General features: G+C 39.9%; 1 protein-coding gene across 1 annotated transcript; it reads right to left on the bottom strand.

The window, feature by feature from the left end:
- Window positions 1-923: 923 nt before the first annotated feature.
- AMD1 (adenosylmethionine decarboxylase 1) lies at window positions 924-21674 on the bottom strand. Its single transcript, XM_008706218.2, has 9 exons — window positions 21229-21674; window positions 7125-7211; window positions 6006-6132; window positions 5326-5428; window positions 4158-4200; window positions 3909-4053; window positions 3712-3804; window positions 3477-3632; window positions 924-3122 (listed from the first exon to the last, which is right to left on the bottom strand). The coding sequence occupies exons 1-9, from the start codon at window positions 21336-21338 to the stop codon at window positions 2982-2984; spliced, it is 1005 nt and encodes a 334-aa protein (XP_008704440.1). The 5' UTR covers window positions 21339-21674; the 3' UTR covers window positions 924-2981.
- Window positions 21675-21922: the final 248 nt, after the last annotated feature.

Raw genomic sequence — 21922 nt, 5'->3', positions numbered from 1 at the left:
GAGCTGAGCTTAGAGTCTCTCAAGGTATAAGGGATGGAATCCAAAGAACAGTTTCCATTTTAAGAGGAATAAAAGCGGAAGAAAACATCAAGTTTGACGGCAAGGAGTCAAGAATTGGTGACAGTTCTTTGGCAAGGACAATGAAAGTAAGGTCCTTTACCTTTCATAGTATAATACCACAACTGTGACAGGTGTCTGAATCTCCATCACTTACCTGTTCCTGTAAAAGAACCTGGTGTTGACGGTATTACACTATGTGACAATGTTTTACTTTTCTAGGATCCATCCTTTTTTCATTCATGTCTTAGAAAATATTCTCTAATATGCTTTTTCTGAGAAAGATCTAGATACACATTTTTATAAGATTCTGATTTTCAGATTACTGTTGACATGAGACTGAAGAACTGAAATTCTGCCACGTAAATCATGAGACGTATCTAAAATGGCAAAAATGATCAAGGCTGTAACTTTGTTCTAGTTAACAGAAATAACAGTGAATGAAATAAAGGACGTTTACAACTTGTTCCTCCCCATGCCACTAGTACGAGCCTATTCCACAATAAAGGCTAACATTCTACCTTCAAACTTTTAACTTAACTCCAAACTCACAAACGCATTTTCTTATTCTTACTACTTACCTTTCCTACTCTTTGATGTCCGGTATACGTCTATAACCCAGCTATTTCTTTTAAGCTTCAGTTATGAAGCCACTAACCAAAGAATGCTTAAATCTGAGTATAAATTACTTATTCTCCCAGGAGCTTAAAGATCTTATGTCTTCATGATTATTCTCCCAAATGTTAGAAAATAACCATCAAATATAAATTTCCTCAAATCACAAAAATTGTAGATTTTTAAAACAGTATACATGACCAAATACTAGACATCAACAGAAAACTTTCTGATTGTCACTGGACAATGAATTAATAAGCAAACTTTTATTGAAGCTTAAAGTGTGGTACAGAAATACATTTCAACTGATTTAAGTCCAACACCATGAAGAGAGAAATAATGGCACCACAATTTTCCCTCCTCTATCATACACACTAGGATTAATTTTGATTACTATTTAATCTATAATTTTAATTTTTCTAGGCTTTATTCCATACAAATTTGTGTTTTTCAACATTAGACAGAAATCTTAAATCTATTAGGAAAAAAAAAAATCAGACCTCAAGCCAACAAATGTCATCAAATCTACTGGGATACTGTTCAAGAACAAAATCCACTTTGAGCATTGGTCCTCAAAACAGTACTGAAACATTAGGTACTGTGTGGTAATTACAGAATCAAACTGATCCACTGACTGAAAGTTTCTTCAATGAAACTTCGAATCAACATGTTTAAAATAAAAGTCAAAATTTGTGTTCCAACCACTTGATTTCAAACCAAGTAGATTTTATGTTTAGAAACACTAAAAAAAAGTGTTTCATTTATAAATACGGAAGGAACAAAAACATCACTGCATCAATCCAGAAAGAATCAAAAAAATTTTGTGAGGACAAGAATATAAAAAATTTAGTCAACTTTGTTTTCTCAGCTGCTTAAATCTCATATTTGCAAATATAGCTAAAAGATGCCAACTCCTCAAAGCCTGTATTTCTAGTTATTTCCCACTGACCAGTTTGGAATTTTGTCTTACGGATAGCATTCTGCTTCACTGTGTATGACTGAATAACCTGAACAGTTCTCATTCTGGGAAGTTTCACTTGATGCTATGAAATCATGGTGAAAGGAACACCAAGAAGAGAAGCAGTTCAAGTCAGAACACTATCATAATGCACTATAAGGTCAAAGAACTTTAAGTCATAAGATGACAAAGACAGACTCCATTTTCAACCAAAGTTTATGGTACATTATGAATGAAAATGATTGGAGATAGCTGCTATAGTAAAAGTTAGGGTGAATCATCTGAGCTGACTTATTAAATCCTGTAAAAATACCTTTATTTTAATTTCCTTGCTAATAAACTTAAGTGATAAAAAATTTTATATAACTACTTAGCAAATTACTAAAGGCATGGTACTCATGAGAAGCTAATCTCATTTAATGGGAACACAGAATGGCATAGTTTCTGGAACAGTTCTGCCAGTATACCCTAATATAAATGTATGTGTCTTCCTTGCTAATCAACAACAGGTTTATTTTTGTCACTATCTCCCAAAAGAGCCCATGTTAATATAAAAGGAGGCCTTGACCTTAAAAAGAAGATTAAGCCCAGGGTCCACTCTCCCTTCCCCCTCCCGGGTGTAAGATTAGTATAAACCCACAGTGTAACAGTGTATTGCTTTATTGGGGGAGGTTGGGAGGCAAGACACCATGGTGAGAAACAAAATCAATTAAAGTACAGGTACAGGAAGCAATAATGTTAAAATAGTAATACACAAAATGGATAACTGCAATCATTTTCTTAAGAGGACTTGACTCGTGGAAGATAAACTTTAATTGCTGTTGCAAAAAACATCTGTATGAAGTAGAAACTGGTTTCGGTAACATTAGTAGAGAATATGTTCTAGAAAGTGGAGGTAACTGGATGTAAAATCCTGGCAGCAATTTAATAGAACAGTCCCAGATGATTAGGCTGAGGCCAACACCTAATGAGGACGAAAGCCTTGTCTGTGGGGAATTTTGGATGATACCTGGAGAAATATTACACTGTGCGTAAACCAAATTGAATTGTTTTCACAAGTGTTGTAAAGTTTCATATAGTAAAAGGTTTTTTCTACATGCACTTCAATTTCACAGCAAGAGTGGCATAGGATACCTAAACACAGAAGAGAGCATTCATGCAAGATATCTAACTCCTTGATATAATAATGCATACAATTCAAAATGATTACACTATCATTACATCTAGGGCTTTCTGCAGCTACAAGGTGGTGGTTATGGAAAGCATGGCCCCCGATATCAATATCTAAAAAGCAGCCACCACCTCCTTCTATGTGTGTTCTCTTTTTGCGTTTTTTCTTCATTTTTATTAATCAACTCTGCTGTTGTTGCTGCTTCTTAGCAAAACTGGTAAAAACAAAATTGTAATCATTGAACATAGCGCTCTGGCAATCAAGACGTTTAAAGCCTTCAATCTTCTGGGGTGAAGAAAGCACTGTGCGACATTTAGAACTCTGGGGAAAAAATTTAAATAAAGGATTAATGTTTCCAGTCTGAAGAAGTTTTCAAACAAAATAGTCAGTAAGTATTTAAGACTACTGTCTGAAGAAACTGTAGCATTTGAATATTTTAGCTGTCTCATGTGTGGATGGAGTGAGACATCCTATGTTGTCCCCCCACCTGCCCATCTGTCTACAGGGAAAACAGGACAGAAGGAACCCATCAATTGGGCTAGATATAAAGCAAGGACCAAGTCTAAACGAAGATATAAAGCATCTCCTCTTCCAGTAACCTTAACAGTAGTACTTCTAGATATCTGATATTTTTATTTCCTTTAAGATTTTATTGTAGGTAATAAAACAGATTACCTGATTTACAAACAGGGTGGTCACAAATTTTCCTGGCTTGAAGACTTCCACAACTTTCCTGATCAGGTCATCATAGGAGGTCTGACTTAAGTTTGTTTCAAAGCTAACATAAGAAAATTCTGGTTCTGGAGTGATGTGAATAGTCCAATAAGTTCCCTTAAACAAATAGTTTTATGTTAATAATGGAATGGGCACACTTAAATATTTAATAATTATTAAGCAAAATATCACTTACATCCGATTTCATTCCATTCATCGAATACCCACAAGGATTGAAAAGTGTGGCATCAATGACAGAACCTGGTATCAGGTCACGAATTCCACTCTCCTGGGAAAGGAAAGACTGAATTACACACAAATTTGAAAAATCTGTGAATGAGTTAAATTTTTAGTCCCCAAGAAGAATTCAGAATTATTCTTGAAACTGCTTACACGAGTGACATCCTTTGCAGTAACACCATCTTTCATGTAGAACTGGTCCATAACTGCTGGGTCAAGCTCACTCATCAGAATTTCCAGGGTTTGATCTGGCTGACTGATTACCCGAGTCTCTGGGAAATCCAAAGTATACAAGTACCTATATAAAAGTAAAGAGTAGTTTCTAAAAATGACAAATGGCAATTTAAAATAAATCCTGTAGAGACACACACACACAAATCCATGAAACTGCGTCCAACATACCAACAGTCAGAATTCATACGTCCCATACAATATGCTGCTCCATCTGTTGAGGGAGGAGAGAATGTAAAGTAAATTTAACAGCTCCTTTTGGTAGGATAGCCTTGCCCCCACCCTTCCAATGGTTAGGGTGATAGTGCTTGCCTCCTACCAGAAACGTTCTCATTGAAGGGAAGTGAGCTCACAAGTAGGCAGGATGCCCTCCGCCATCCCTTAAAAAAATATTTTACTAAAAATATTTTACTGTCCTTTAGAGATATACTTCAGCTAGTGAGTTACTTTGAGTGCTGAGAAAACTATGGCTCACTCTCCCCTAAAGCTCCATTAAGGAAATGGAATTTGATCACCCATTTATCTACATTCCCAAGTAAGTACAAGTCATTTTATGTAATACATTCTTTCCGTATTTTTGTTCCAAAGCCTAACTCAACACAGTAAATTAACTGGGAGATATTTACACTCAATTATACTCAGCATTGACAGAGCGTTGTATAATTTCATATTAGTAGATAAGAATAGGATAAAAATCGGACTTTCTTTTCGAATCATGCCTGTGAGGGAGGAGGGGGTGGAAATCTTAAATCATGCTTGTAAGTGCTTTTGTGCCAAGTTAGTAAAATCATCCTAGGTTTTCGGCCACATCTAGAATGTAAGGGTGTTAAGGGTGTTAGATTAGATAACCTTTAATTCCCTGACCTTGAAGCTCAAAAAGGAAGGTCTATAAATAAAAGCTTAGTAAATGGAAGAAAATCTTGCCAATTTATTTGAAGTGACGCTATGATCTCACTGTGTTGATCATTTTTAAGCCACCTCGATTCCTGAACAGAATGCCAGGCCAGAGTTTAACATGGACCAGCATCTTAGCATGGGGATGTGAAGGCACTATGCATTTTTCTGGATGGGAACAACCCCTAAGTTAGATATAAATTAGAGCAACTGGCTAGACAAAGATGACCTCTCCCTCTACCAAGTGATCAATTCATTTTCTTTTTCCATCTTTTCAGCAACATTGACCTGACGAGTACACACACTCTAAAATTTGTAATCAACTTTACTGATTTGTATCTTAACCAAATAACCATATTTGCATTCATATGCTTTCACATACATAAAAAGATCCTGGAAGGATAGACCCTCTAAGGAAACAGGTTTCAATTCTACTTAAACTTACTTGGGAAAATTGCATTAAGAAACTCTATTTCTTCCTGGAAATTCCGGTGTGGGTACCCTTGGTGAGAAGGCTTCATGAAATTCTTACGAGAATAAAAGAAGCTCTGAAAAAGATAACTTTATATGTAGGATTCTGTCACCTTTCCTAGTCAACTATTTTCTGCATATGCATATCAAAATCAAATCTATAGATATTTTCTCCAATGAAATTTAACATGTTTTCCCTTTAATAGGTTTAAAAGGTAAGTGGTCTTTTGCTGGCCAATAAACAAAAAATGAAGGCCACTGTGTCAGAGCAAGGTTCCAGACGAATCAATATCCATGCGATACTGTTACACAGAGCAACTGTGTTTAAGCTGTGAAGAATCTCAAGAAAGCATTAAGAATGCAGATCACATCCTGAGTTTCTGGAAACTAAAAAATACCCAATCTACTCATGATGGGTCACAACAACTGTAGAAACAAGGTACATTAATTATTTCTGGAGCAGTAATTTCAGATCTGATTTAAATAGGCATGGAAGCAACAATTTGAGAACATATGTACATTTAGTTTCAAGAGTCAGTGATTACCCACCACAACTAAGCAGTAAATATACACATTTATTTACTAGGCATATGCATATCACAGAGCCCTAACGTTTGCCTGGGGGAAAAAAGGATTAAATGTTTAATTACTTACTTGAATCGAATCAAACCCACTGTAATCCCTAGCAAGTTTCAACAGGGGAACCAGTGCTTTCAGCAAGAGGGTGGTACCACATGTCTTCAAAATGAAACGTCTCTTGGAGACAAACATGCTACTCTCACTGCATTTGAAAAAAGTCACAAGGTTATAATGATGTTTATGTATTACTGAGATGTTATTAATCTATTATTGGATTATTTACAATGTAAAATTTGGCTATTAATTTTAAATGTGAAGAAATCAAGGAAGCCAAAAATAGGCACTACAGTATTCCTTTTTCTATTTTACAGAACTCATTTTAAGGTTCCAGAACCCACAGAACGGTACTGAATTAGGTATAAAGTGTATCAGCTCATTACACAAACTCCCTTCTAACTATAAACTTTCTTCCTCACCTCACGTATCTTAGGATTTATTTACTAAAGTCATACTTTACTTCAGCTTGTACCACCCACTCTCACATTATTTCTGTAAACATCTCATTACTTCTTTCACTAGATAATAAACTCCATGAGGAAAGGAATTTGGTTTTACTCACCATTATATTCCTAGGGCCTGGCACATAATAAGCATTCGATAAATATCTGTATATGCCAAACACAAGCTTAGTAAAAACCAGGCACTTATGCACCTTGTTCAATCCAGTAGCCTCAAGGTCCATTGTAATACATTTAAGAAACTAACATTTTACTTGGGGCGCCTGGGTGGCTCAGTCAGTTAAGCGTCTGCCTTCTGCTCAGGTCATCATCTCAGGGTCCTGGGATGAGTCCCCCATTGAGCTCTTTGCTCAGTGGGGAGCCTGCTTCTCCCTCTCCCTCACACGTTTGTACTCTTTCTTAAATAAATAAATAAAATTAAAAAAAAAAAACCACCACCAAACTAATGATTTTATTGGATAAATTAGCTTTGTACTTATAAACATGTTGAATGGCTTTTTTCTCCTATATACCGCAAAGGACATCTAAAGTAAACACTTTATTTTATACCACTATTTCTCAAAATAAGGTAAAAATGATTACAGTACTAAGATCCAGAGGAACAATTTGCTATTCCCACGTAAAGTATGATTCAGACTGAAATCAGGTAGCTAACACTTGTTTTTGCAGGACTTACCTGAGTACATAAGCTTCCTGCTTGTCAGTTTTTGTCACACTTATGATTGAACATTGCACATCCTTCAGAAGTATGTCCCACTCAGATCTATTATTCAACAACAAAAAAGATGATTAAGTCATAATAGTACTTGCCTACCTGAATAAAAATTATAAAGCTCTTATACTTCAGTGTTCTAACACAATTTACACCATGTATTTTATGTTTGTTGTCATATTCTTGTTCCGGCTTCTGGGTAACATTTAGTTTTACTTCAAAAGCCTACCTATATTGACATATCCACCAAGTAACAAAGAGCAAACTGGAAATATAAGCTATTTGCAATTTACTAAGAAAAAACAAATGACGACTGAATAAGCCATGCACAGAGGAAATTCAAAAGGCCAATAAACCAAGGAAAATCATTACCTTTCACCAACAAGCAAGTGAAGAAATTAAGTCAAAATGAGATTTTTTGCTTATCAATTTTTTTTTTAAAGATTTCATTCATTTACTTGACAGAGCACAAGCAGGGGGAGCTGCAGAAGGAGAGGGAGAAGCACGCTCCCCACTGAGCAGGGAGCCTCACATGGGCCTGATCCCAGGACCCTGGGATCATGACCTGCGCCAAAGCAGAAGCTTAACTGACTGAGCCACCCAGGAGCCCCGTCGCCTATCAAAATTCTTAGATTTTTAATCCTACTGGAAGAATTACAACTTAAAAAGCATCATCTCCTTCCCTGATCAGATTGGCAAAAAGATTTAAAGGCCTGACTGTTAGTAAGCTCAACTCTCATTCTGTTTAGATACTATTTTCTATAAAATTAGCAGCTAATCATAATACCTAGTAGTATCTAAAGTCTAGAAACATCAAAAACTTGAAACACTGCCTTTGTTGGCAATTCAAAGTCAATAAGATTTTGGGGTAACATTATGCCACTCTTTAATAGGATTAAAAAAAATGAATATTTCAACAAAGTGAAAAGTCTGTATTACAGGCAACAGCAAAATGGAAGTCAAATGGGCATGAAGTTGGTTTTAATTTTATCTGATTGAGACCTAAGAAGTGCTTCCTCTTTAGTGTGCCCACTACGAACAGAAATACATAAAACAATAGGACAAGCTTACAATGACCAGAGTAAAGGCTAGAAATGTTTTTAAGGCTCTTAATGTTTGACAGATCATTCTTGTATACCTAAGAAAATGGCATATTATGGTTAGCTTTCTTATCCAGTTAAGACTCTGTAAAAGAAATCCTCAACAGCACAGTCAGCACAAAAACAGGTATGTTTTATTCTTTTGTATTAAAAATCAAGCACAGGGACACCTGGCTGGCTCAGCCAGTCAAGCACGCAACACTCGACCTCAGGGTTGTGAATTCAAGCCCATGCTGGGTATAGAGAGAACTTAAAAAACAAACAAAACAAAAAAACCAACAAAAAACACACGTAAAAAAACCCAAAACACACAAGCATAGTACCAGTCAACCCTGCTAGCATTTTGTGCCCGTTTCATTATTTTCTAAAAGAAATTATAGGACCAATCACAGAAGGCAGTAATTCCTATGTTGGGTAAATTAGTTAAATTGCACAGTACTCAGACCTACCTGAAAAAAACTTAAAATACGTTAGGCTTGCTAATGATTTTAAGATTTTATTTATTTATTTGAGTGACAGAGAGAGTGTGTGAATTAGTTCGAGCACAGGAGAGGCAGGGGGAGGGTCAGAGGGAGAAGCAGACTCTCTGCTGAGCAGGGAGCCCAATGTGGGACTCAATCCTGGGACTCTGGGATCGTTACCTAATCCGAAGGCAGACGCTTTACCAACTGAGCCACCCAGGTGCTCTAGGCTTGCTAATGATTATAGAGCCTATTTGCCTATAACTTTGCCAAGGAGTTTTAAAAATTTATATTTTGGGGGGCGCCTGCTTCTCCCTCTCCAGCTCCCCCTGCTTCTGTTCTCTATCAAATAAAATCTTAAAAAAAATTATTTTTACTTTCTAGAGAGGGGGAGTGGGAGGAAAGGGGAAGAGAGAGTGCAAGAGAATGCATCTCAAGCAGACTCTATGCTCAGTGCAGAGCCTGATACAGGGGCTTGATCTCACAACCCTGAGATCATGACCTAAGCCAAAAAAACAAGAGTCAGACACTTAACCGACTGAACCATCCAGGTGCCCCTGCCAAACCATTTTTTAAAAGAGCTAACAATTAGCTTTCTTTTAAAAAGGTGCCAACAACTGTTTATATGAAGAAAAAATACATACTGGGCCATATCTTGGCAGTTTGTTTCAAATTTTTTAAATGGTACAATTTGTTATTTAGGAAGAAAACATTACAATTAAGATCCAGTTCTGAGCAACACAAACTGATCATTTTAATCCTTTCATTGTAGGTGGTCATACAATAATTTGGGCTTTTGTATTTCTAAGACTCAAAGTTCACTAATGTATGAACATTTCAGAATCCACTGTAGTTCAATTCCACAAATAATTGCTTTAACGAAAAAAGGAGTAAAAGGGCTCTAAAAGAAGCTATTGCTTTTCTGTTTTGTGACATTTCTTGCAATTAAATATCTCTGGGCTTGGTTTCTTTATACCTAATAGGCAATAAAACCCACTTCCCATGACTGGTATCACGTGACTAAAGATTAAATTACATAACCCATACAAAATTTACCTACTTGATGGTAAGAATTTAAGCACTGGATACGTAGGTAAATAATAAAAACACCCACTATAAGAGGCACTGAGTAAAATTCTGCAGCACAGGGGGGGTCTCTCTTTAGAGCTCATCTAAGTCAGATCTTACCTAACAACTTCCCACTAGAATCCAGCACTCTTGCAAATATCCTCTTCCACCCACTGGACACTCTACCTCCTCAGTTATATTCACTATACATGCAGACTCCTTCCCCCCAGTTTTACTGAGATAATTGGCATACATCATTGTAAGTTTAAGGTACACAGCATAATGGTTTGACTTACATGTTTGTGAAATGATTACCATAGAAAGTTTAGTTAGGATCCATCATCTCACATACACAATTAAAAAAAAAAAAAAAAAGCAAAAAAAGAAAACAAATCTTTCCACTATGAGAACTCTTCAGATTTATTCTCGTAACTTTCACATATCACACAGTAGTGTTAACAGTATATTAAGACTTTTTTTTTAATTAAAGATTTTATTTATTTATTTGACAGAGAGACACAGGCAGGGGGAGTGGGAGAGGAAGAAGCAGGCTCCCAGCGGAGGAGTCGGATGTGGGGCTCCATCCCAGGACTCTGGGATCACGCCCTGAGCCGAAAGCAGACGCTTAACGACTGAGCCACCCAGGCGCCCCAACAGTATATTAAGACTTTTAATCATGCTCCGTAACTTTCCTTCTTGTAGAACTTTGTTTTTCTCTGGATTTAAAAGCTGTCTTGCTTTTTCATTTGCTTTGGTTTTCTATGCATTAATTTATCCTCAGATGTTCCCCCAACTGTTTCCTTTGAACATTTTTGAGTGGTTCTTGGCCAAGATTAGGGTACTAAGACTTAGCTAGTCAGAAAGTCTATACACATGGATGGGGCTTGTTGACTGTGGGCCTACACAGGGCACTGTGGGGGTTTCACTGGGGCACTCCCTCCCTATCGGTATTTTTTTTTTTTTTTTTTGAAGTTCTTTCCTGGGCAAGTCAGATTATCCAAATATTCCATTTTCTTGCCTGGAGAACATTAAGATTTCTGGTAGGCAAAAGAGGGTAAAGGGCTAAGGATCTCACTCATTAGAAGCTTTTTTTTTTTTTTTTAAAGATTTTATTTATTTATTTGACAGAGATAGAGACAGCCAGCGAGAGAGGGAACACAAGCAGGGGGAGTGGGAGAGGAAGAAGCAGGCTTGTAGCAGAGGAGCCTGACGCGGGGCTCGATCCCAGAACGCCGGGATCACGCCCTGAGCTGAAGGCAGACGCTTAACCGCTGTGCCACCCAGGCGCCCCTCATTAGAAGCTTTTATTCTTTATTTTCAGTATAGTCACTCTATCCCTCAACAGTACCTGGTCCCCTCATTTCAGAGAGATCCTTTTTTACTCCCAGAGAATAAACCATTATCTAATCTTCAGATTTCCTGGCACCCCTCTTTTCATCTGACTCAGACAAATTTTATAATATAAAGACAATGAATCAGAAGAGCAGTTGAAATAAATAAAACACACACTGATGAATATATAGGTAACTAGCTCTATCCCCATTTCCTGTATTTGAGCCACAGTGGACTTTTCCACCAACCATTCATCATAAATTTATTCATCCAAATCAAGCCACATGAAAGTGAAAGACAGCATTACAATTACACTGAGACAGCACATATAAACTTTGCTCTGGGTACTGTTGGAATGGATTTCACCTTACCTACAACCCCTGTCCTCAGCACCCTTCCTCTAACTCAAGTCACCTCACTCTTCCCATCAGATCAAAGATCTTTTCACAAAAAGGTTTTAATACTCAGAAACCTTTTCAAAGCATTTTATTTGTGGCTATTGTGGTATTCATGCAAATCCCACTAGTCATTCCATATAGTTAGGGAGTTTGTGTTTTATTGTTTTTATCTCCAGTGCCTAGCCCAGTTCCTAAGAGGCCCTCAAGTATTTGTTGAATCTGGCAATAATTATTCTGATTAAACCTTATGGACATTTGGGAAAATAATGAACAGCCTTAAAATTTTTGTTTTTTATTATTTTTAAAAGTAATCTCTATGCTCAAGTGGGGCTTAAACCCACAACCAAGATCAAAAGTTGCACGCTCTACCAACTGAGCCAGGCAGGCGCCCCATATAGCTTTAAAGATTTTTAAATCTAAAACTGTTACATGCTCCTTTACTGTTTGGGATCTGTAGAACATTTGCTGCCCCCAATCCTGTGTGTTTAGAATGGATAATTCCTACTGATGTTTCTCACTCTTCTGTCCTCTCCAATCTACTAGAGCCCACCAAGGAAACTTTTTATTCCAGTAGTTATTTTCCTGTTGCATTTTTAAGTTCCACCTTCTATTTCTCTAAGACTTTGTCTTTTCCTTTTAAGAGTGTTCACTCTTACAGAATGGTTATGACAGCTGTTTATAAAGCTTTATCTGCATCACCTTGAGGTTGTCTTTTTCCTTTGAGGGATGCTGAGAATTTCCCATTCGTAAGTTGAGCAATTTATGATCGCATCCTGAACATTTTGATGTTACGTAATTTTAAATCTTGTTTAAATCCTATGGAGCATGTTGATTTTTAAAACTGTTTTAACAGGCAACTGAAATGGTTAAGTTCAGTCTTCAAGTTTTTATCCAGCTTCTCTGGGTTTTAGTTTAGTTATGAAAGCCCCTTGCCATGGTACTCAGATCTGTCCTGCTTTCGTGTCACCCAGTGGCCAGACTGGGAGGTGATCCATCAGTTTTCAAAGCCGTTGATACACCATTTATGATCAGATCTATACAGGAACAGCCCACTGGTCTTTATATAAATTTTTATGGGATCACTTTCTTCACCTCTCTCCTTTCCATAATCTTGCCGACAATTTCCGGTTTGGGGTGGGGGGCCCGATTCTTGGGTTCTCCGGCTAGAAAGCAAAGGCTTTAGTTTGTCCACCTGCCGCAGGCTGCCTGTGACTATCTGTCCCTCTGTGGCCAAATGGGTAGACAACAAAAAGGGAAAAGAGCAATAGGAATATCCACGATGCTCTTCACTCTTGGGACCACAGTTCCTCTGGTCAAAAAGGGGTCCCCCCCCTGCACCCAGAGTGTTAGGCATCTCTCTGGCCACCACAACTGTTACAGGACTGCCTGCGCTGTGGGCAGAACACACACACACAAAGCAAAGCAATACAAAGACAAAAAAGGGATTTTCCCTACTCTCTCTGACCCAAGGGAGCAGGCCCCCTTTCCTTCTCTGCAGACCAGAAAAAGACCTCTCTTGGAACTCTTTTTGTCTGCACATAGGGTGCAGTTCCCAGCTTCTGGCAGCTTTTCAGGCCACCCCAAGAGATAACCAAGGGGGGGGGGGGAAGAAACAGGAAATCACAGCTGTTTCAGTGGTATTTTGAGTTATGGTAACCTTCTTCAATTCACCTGCTAACATTTACTTTTCAAAGTCCTCAGCTGTTCCATGCACTCTGCCCAAGGTTTTTAGTAAATGCAAGAGACAGTAGAGTGTGCTTATTCCACCTTGAGGGAAACCAAATGTTCTTGCACTCATTCACCATCAGTTAATAAATTTTGCAACCAAACTCTTCCTCACCTAAAAGAAACCCTCTACTATTTTTTCAAAGTCACGGTATAAAAGAATGCGGTTATTTAGAACACCTTAAAACACAGCTGAGTGATCAATCAAAAAGACAATTTTAGGAGAGCCAATAGGCTCAAAAAAAAAAAAAAAAATCAAGGGGCAAGATGGGAGAGAAAACTGAAAAAGCCAATACAATACTATACATGTATATAAAGAGAAAGGTGAAAAACCAACTCCAAAAACAGCTGAGAATTTCAGAAAATTATTTTATCACACTTCTTCCAGGAAAATAAGCCTCCTTTTGTAAATTAAGGTTTATTGGATCCTAGCCACAACCAGATCTGGGTTAAGTATCTCCCCAAAATAGGATGTTCTTTACCAATAACAGTACACAGATTGAATAATATTAGGTTACCATACCAGAAAGCAAAACATTAACAGTATATTGTATTTGAAGTTTTCTTAAAGAATCTGTGATTTAATAAAAACAGAACAAGTTAGAGCACTTACAAAGGAAAAGATACAACTAATATGAAAGACTTCTAGATCATCAGATTCAACAAAACCAGAAATGGACAACTGACTACATTTTTAAATGTAATATGTAAAAAGTAAATGCCATAGGTCAAATGACCTTCAACAAAGGTGCCAAGACTACAAAATTAGGGGGAAAAGCCATCAAACAGTGCGGGGAAAACTGGGTGTCCTCACAAAAGAATGAAGTTGGATCCTTACACCATCTATAAAAATTATTAATAGGTTAAAGATCAAAATTAAGACCTAAAACTACAAGTCCTCGAAGACATAGGGTAAGCTTCAGGACACTGGATCTGGTAATGCCTTCTTGGATATGACACAAAAAGCACAGCCAACAAAGGCAAAAGTAGACAAATGGGAATACATCAAACTTAACTTTTGCACATCATAGGAAGTACTCAACAGGAGAAAATACTTGCAAATCATACAGGTGATAAAAGGTAAATATCCAGAATATATAAGGAACTTCCCCAAGAGCAAAAACAAATAACCCAATGGAGCACCTAGCTGGCTCAGTCGGTGGAGTGTGGGGCTCTTAAAATGGCGTTGTGAGTTTGAGCCCCACTTTGGGTACAGAGATCACTTAAAAATCTTATAAATAAATAAGTAAATTAACCCAATTAAAAAACTGACAAAGGACTTGAATAGACAATTCTCTAAAAAGATACACAAATGGCCAACAAGCATATGCAAAGATGCTCAGCATCACTAATCGTAAGAGAAATGCCAATCAAAACCATGAAATAACACCTCACATCCATTAGGATGTCTACTGTAAAAAAACAAAACAAAACAAAAAGTTTTGGCAAAGAAGTGGAGAAGTATTAACATTCGTGCACATTAGTGAAAATATCAAATGGTACAGCCATTACAGAAAACAGTAGGGACGTTCCTCAAAACCTTAAAGATAGAATTACCACCACATGACCAATCCAGCAATCCCACTTCTGGGTATATATTCAAAAGAATTCAAAAAAGGTCTGGAAGAGGGATTTGCACACCCATGTTTGTTGTTGTTCACAACTGTCAAGAGATGGAAGCAACCTAAATGTCCATCAAAGGATTACTAGATAAAGAAAATGTGATATATACATACAACATGGATGAATCTTGAGGACCTTATGCTACGTGAAATAAGCCAGTCATGGAAGGACACATACTGTATGATTCCATTTATGAGGTACTCACACTCCTACGAAGTATCTAAAGTAGCCAAAATCCTAAAGGAATATGGTTGCCATGGACTCGGGGAAGAGGAGAGGGGAACTTATTGGGTATAGTTTGTTTTGCAAGATGAGAAAGTTCTGTTGCACAACAATGTGACTATACTTACAATACTACCCGCTTAAAATGGTAAATTTAATGTTAGATTCTTTTAAATCACAATTTTACGAAGTAAATGCCTGAGGGAACAGAATGCTGCTGGCAGATGGAAGAAACCCGTCAAGGCAGAGTATCACTCTCACATCACCGGATGAGCTGTATCCTAACCTCAGATTCTGTAGGTCAGACCCCGTTGCAAATGGTGCCTAGAAATTTGCATTTAAAAGGCCTCCATGCGAATAAAAACTGCTGGTTTCAGGGTTACCAAATAATTTACCCCAAAGTCACACAACTACATGAAGCTTTCCTGAGCTGTGACCTTAAGGTGACAGCCTGATGCCTGTTTTAGAGACTTACCCCTTACCACAGTACATTCAGGCTTCCATACCTTACCCAAGGTATTAGTATTTGGGTCAACACCATCCTTAAAATAGCCTTTCCCTTTTGTTCAAAGAAATCAACTGAAAATACACAGTATTTTAATCACAGTATTAAATTCTCTATCTCAAGCTTTAAAATTTTAATTACTATTAGTATAATTACTGCTACACTCAGCTGATTATTACTTTCAACACATACTTCTTTAAAAATGGGTGCTCTGGGGATAGCAGTTCAAACTTTTTTTGAAACTTTTGTGAAGAATGTAATGAGGAGCTTAATTCAATATGAAGCTTTTCTATTTCAAAACATTTACACTAAAAGGTTTCTTGGCCATTAATGGGTTGTACTTTTCTTCAATGTAAAATCACTGATACTGCAATACTGTGCAATGATATGGTTAAGTAAGGCAGGAGTTCTGGGAAAGTTAATGTTGAGATGTGATTTACACTCTTTGCAAGTGCCCCCAATCCTTTACTAAAAATTTAAATTCTAGCTTACAAAATTTGAAGGAGAAAAACAGAACTTCCCACTAGTCCTAAATGTCTTCTCCAACACGAACACTATAGATTCTAGTTGTTATGGTTTCACGTTAACTGTGCAAATACTACACCTCTAACCTTCCCACAGTTATATTCTCTTCACCTCCACTACAATTTCCCATCTGAACCCACCTCATTACTAGGAATAATAGCTCAGGGTTATGAATTCAAAAGCAAAAGTCTTTCTTCTCAGCAAAATTTCTTATTTTCTCACAGACTTCCTCCCCATAGCTGCCATTTCCTAGAACATAAAAGGCTTTTGTTTGGTCCAGCAACCCTAAGACCTTTTAATATATGATCACTGATTTCTGTTCAGATCCTTTTGAAATCTGAAAAACTGCTGGAGAAACTGCGGGTTAAACCTATTATACCACTCCTTCCTCAAATTCAAGTAATGTGTGAATTAAGTCTGTTTTAGAACATATCATCTATTCCTTTATTCATATGGAGACCCTGGACTGCAGCTTTTCTTCAACATATTGTTAACCGGTATTCTTCAACCTGAGCTACACAAGATTTTCCATTTTTAAAATTTATTTTTATTTTTTAGAGCATGATGCGGGCTCGATCTCACAATTCAAGAACAAAAAGGGGTGTCTGGGTGGCTTGGTCGGTTAAGTGACTGACTGTCCTTGATTTCAGCTCAGGTCACGCTGTGATGGGGCTGGGGCTCCGGCTCCTTGTTCAGTGGGGAGCCTGCTTCTCACCTCTCAATCAATCAATCTAGAAATCTCAAATAAATAAATAAATAAATAAATACAATCTTAAAAAAAAATATTCCCAGATGGAATGCAGATCTAAATATGAAAAGCAAAATGAAATTTAGGAGGGAAAAAAAAGAACATCTTCATTAATCTAAAATGAGCAAAGATATGTTAAATAGAATGCAAAACTGCTAACCAGAGGCAGCTAGCTGACTCAGCTGGTAGAGCATGAGACTCTTGATCAAGTTCAAGCCCCATGTTGCCTGTACAGGTAGGTTAAACAAAACAAAACAAAACAATAAAAACAAACCCTACTAACCATTAAAGGTAAAATACTGGTAAGTGGACTACATTACAACTGTGCACTTCTGGGGGCACCTGGGTGGCTCAGTTGGTTAAGCCTCTGCCTTCGGCTCAGGTCACGATCCCCAGGTACTAGGATAGAGGCCCGTGTCAGGATCTCTGCTCAGTGGTGAGTTGGCTTCTCCCTCTCTGTGCCCCAACCGCCTCCCACTCATGATCTCTCTCAAATAAATAAATAAAACCTTAAAAAAAAAATAAAACCACAAAACCTATGCACTTCTGTTTCTAAAGATATCACTAACAGAATAAAAGGGGAAGCCACTGAGGGTGCAAGATATCTGTAATATACATATTAGAATTCATCCACAATAAAGAACTCCTACAAACTGAGGAGGCATTCCAAAAGAATAGGCAGCATTTCACAAAAGATATCCAAATGGCTAATAAAGATATGAAAGGATGCTCAACTCCATTAGTCCGATGGGAAGTACATACTATTGTACACCCACAATAGCTAAAATTAAAAAGATAATACCAAGTGTTAGATGAAGATATGGAGCAACTGGCACCCTCATGCTGGATATATGCACATCTTATGACTTAACAATTCTACTCTGAGGTGTATATGTAACAGAAGCGCAGACATATTGTTCACCAAATGACATATTAGTGTTCATAGCAACATATTTGTATTAGCAAACTGGAATCTACTCAAATACCCATTCACAACAGAATGAAAAATTGTGCTACACTGACACAAAACACTACACAAAATGCCAAACATAAGGTTGACCAGAGAGAAGCTTTACATAATGATTCACACTAAATGATTTCATGTTATTAAAAGCTCAAAAACAGGGAAAACTAATCTATAGTGGTTAAAAGTTGGGAGGAGAGGGTAGGATTGTAACTGGAAAGAAGTACAAGGGGGCATTTTCCCGTAACATCTTTGTTATTTAACGTCTAGCATCTATAGCAAGGCCCTCTCGGAACATTTGTGCCTTCCCAATTAATCCTTTTCATGTCCTTAGGTTTTTATCTGTTTTATTAACAGTGTAATTTATTTACTTGTTTATTTTAATCCAGTCTGTTAATGTCTTCTAACTATGACTTTAGTCTATTTGCATTTTAATGTAATTACTTAGTGGAGGTATGGAGGCAAGGGCTTTCTGGCTTTTACATTTTTATCATTAAATAAAGATACTAAAGATAAATTTTACTTTATAGAAATATAATGATATAATCTAAAACTCCCTAGTGACTCGATCTCCTCCTCTTGAATAAAAATACATCAAACTGCTAGGACACCCTTTAACATGTAGCCTTTTAGACTACAATCTGACAAACTCTTCCCCAGCCTTGTTTGCTTAAAAAAGGAGAAAAGGAGGGGCGCCTGAGTGGCTCAGTCGGTTAATCGTCTGCCTTCAGCTTAGGTCATGACCTTGGGGTCCTGGGATTGAGTCCCAGGACCGGCTCCTTGCTCAGCCTGGAGTCCGCTTCTCCCTTTGCCCCCTGCTTGAGCCCTCTCTGGCTTGCTCTCTCTTAAAGTAAATAAATAAAATTTAGAAAAAAAGGGAGGGAGGAGATGGTCTTTAAAGGCAAACAAAACAACTCCCTCCAAAAGATGATAATAATACTTATAGAGTGGTTACTGTGTGTCAGTTTCTTAAATACTGTACATACATTAGCCCACTTAATCCTCACAACGACCCTAAGAAGACAGGTACACCATCATCTTCATTTGAGATGAGGAGACACCGAACAGCTGGCTATTAAATGGTGTCTGAATTGAAATTTAGATATTCCAAGGCAATGTACTTAACTACTTCATTATACATTACTCTTTTAGGTTATAATCCTCCTCCTCTGCCCAACTCCTCAAGAGACCAGAAACCAATGATCCCTCTCACCAGGCCATTGATTTTAGATGATTTACCAAGCATCTACTATTTTTCACGTATTTTTACCTCCTACTAAATAACCTAACCTGTGCATCCTTGCTTGACAGGTCACAGAGAAAGGCTCCTAAAGGTTGCCAATGGACTTCAGCTAAATGGGACAGGTTTTTCAGTTCTTTCTTGCTCTAATCTCCAACAGCCGAAATGTGATATAAACTCTCAAAATAGTGATTTAACGAATGTTTAATGTCTATAAAACATTGTGGCACTAAGTTATGAACAAAACAGAATATTCTGTCCTTGAAGGTTTAACTTCTGCCATCATTTTAAGAACCACACCGAAGGAGCAAAACAATTTCAGCAGCCAAAAGTACAAAGGAAAAGTGGTTCTCAGACATTTAAAGAAGGCAAGCTCCCCTTTTATAAGCCTTTCTCCCCCTCGACTCAGGGAACTTAACCAGAAAAGCCCAAGCTTAAATTCTGGCATTTTTGCCTAAGAACCGGGAGGAAGGAAAAACCCTTTCCTTTACTAAGAATGTGTGCTTACAAATAAAGCTTCCAAACATGTAAAGAGCCAGAGCAAAACAATTTGTTATCCACCTTGTAAGACTTACTCACTAGTTCTTCACTGACAGAATTTTCTAACAGTATCTAATCACAATTGTTTCATCGGACGCATACCACCACCACCACCACCACCACCACCACCACCACCACCAGGGAGTTTTCCCCTTTGTGAAATGGAGGAAATTTAAGCTTCCCCTATCTGTAAGTAACTGCTTCCTAGAATATAAAGTGTTTAAAGCTCAGCCTGGCACGTAGTAAAAGGCTACGATAGACATTTTAAGTGTCGCTTGAAAAATGAGACCTGTCACATTTTAGCTAACACGACGCTTTCCAGGAGTAGACTCCTTCAAGATAGATATACTGCCGTAAAAGTCCCAGCAGCACGTGTCCGCCTGGATTCCCTTCCCCAGTTGCTTTTTGTCAGGGACAGCAGCGAGCGCAGCCTACATTCCTGAAACGCCCATTGGCCCACACCCTGGGGCCAGGCTCTCGGTCGGGCCCAGGAGCTCATTGGTCGTCGTCCTCAATGAGGCAGCCGCGCCGGTTCCTCCGCCGCACCGCCACACTCGCCGCACTTGTGCGCCGAAAGGCAAGGGGTGGCCAGCGGTGTGAGCGCCGCGGAGAAAGGCCCAGCACCTTCGCAAACGCCTGCGCGTTTATTTGCGCTTGGCTTTCCAAAAACCTCAAGACCTCTCCTTTCCTGCGCGATCAACCCAGCTCTCTCGCGTGACTGCCCGGGGTGGGAGGCTGGGGCCCCAGATTCCTTTGCAGGCTTAGGCACTAAAGGTATTATGTCCTGGTTCGGACGGGCCTCTAGCCCGTAAATGCAGGCAAACCTCCCAGCACCCCGCACCTCGGCCGGAACCCGCCGACGCCGTAACAGGTTACACACCCAAGGTCAAGAGTCTCGGGGGCAAGCCTCGGTGGGCTTCGCGGCCGTTTCCCGGGGCCGCCCCGAAAAGGATTTGGTGCAGAGCGCATTAAGGCGGCGGTGGGGCCCAGCCACTGCGACACTGCTCCCGCCCAATCCCCGCCGCCCGGGCGCCACATGCTGCCAGCGCGGACCGCGGGCGGGAGGCCTGCGCGCCAGACCCTCAGTCGGAGACCGGGAGAGCCCCCTCCTCCCGCAGCACGCGGAAAGAACGAGCCCGGCTTCAGACTCGCTCCCTCCCTCCTCGCTCCCCGAGACAGGCACGCCCAAATTAGCGCCTGACTAAGCCTGCCGAGCCACACCTGCCGGGGAGCAGCCCGCGCGGCCCCAAGACGTCCACACCCGGGGCCCCGGACCGCCAACTCCGGAGGGGAAAGTCGTAAGGCGCGGGCCCACAAACCACCCCGAGTGGCGCCGCCCGCCGCCCCGCACGCCGCGCGGGGGACGTTACCTGAGCACGCTGCGCGCCGGCCTCCTCCCCTCCCCCCGGGCAGCGCCCGGCCCAGCAACGGCGGCGGGAGGAGCCGGCTCGCGCCCCGCGTGGACGCGGCCGCTCCCCCCAGCACCGCAGTCTCCTCCACGGCCACCGAAACGCGCCCCGCCCGGGGACCTACCCCACCTGAAGGCTGCGGGAACCCGGCCCCCGCCCCCCGCTCGTGGCTGATGCCTTCGAGGCGGCGACAGCTCCCAGCACCCACCTGGGGATGGTGCGAAGATCTCCAGATCCTTGATTTGCGTCGGGCTGCTGCCTGGAGAACCAAACCTCCAGCAGCTTCTCGGTCCCTTCGAAAAAATGTGCAGCTTCCATCACCGTGAGACTAGCGAACAACCAACAACCACAGAAAATCAACTAAATTAAATCTCTTCTCCCGCCGCTGCCGCCGCCGCTGCGGATTGTTCCAGCTGTGTTACTAAAGTTCAGGTTCCTTTTTTTTTGCTATAATTTTATATTAACTTTTTTTAAAAAAAAGGATTAATAAAATTTTCCCGGCTTTTTTTTTTTTTGTGTGTGAGCGAAAGTTGAACGTGAGTCTGTTGGAAATAGAGGCAGATACAGTTCAGTCTCTTGTAGTCCGCTGTTTCCCCGTTAGAGAGAGTAGAGCGAGCGCTAGCTAATGTCGCCGGCCATACTGTGGAAGCGAGGGCGCTGCGTGAGCACCGCATTTATATACCCCGTCTCCCCCGAAAGGCCAGGAAGTGACGCAGCATCCCGCCCCTGAGGCTTATTGCTGCTGCCGCCTGTCAATCAGCAGCCGCCGTGTTGCGGCTGGCTGGCGGCCCGCCTGCCAGGAGCGCGGGGAGCTACCCGCCGCGCTGCGGTTCGGGTTCGCGCTGTCCCTTGGGCGGGAGACGGCGCTGTGTGGTCCGGCTGGGGGTTAGGAACCTGGGGTC

Source organism: Ursus maritimus, unplaced genomic scaffold (assembly GCF_017311325.1).
Source record: "Ursus maritimus isolate PB19 unplaced genomic scaffold, ASM1731132v1 scaffold_13, whole genome shotgun sequence".
Classification (NCBI taxonomy): Eukaryota; Metazoa; Chordata; class Mammalia; order Carnivora; family Ursidae; genus Ursus; species Ursus maritimus.
This window is presented reverse-complemented; position numbering and strand designations above follow the sequence as displayed.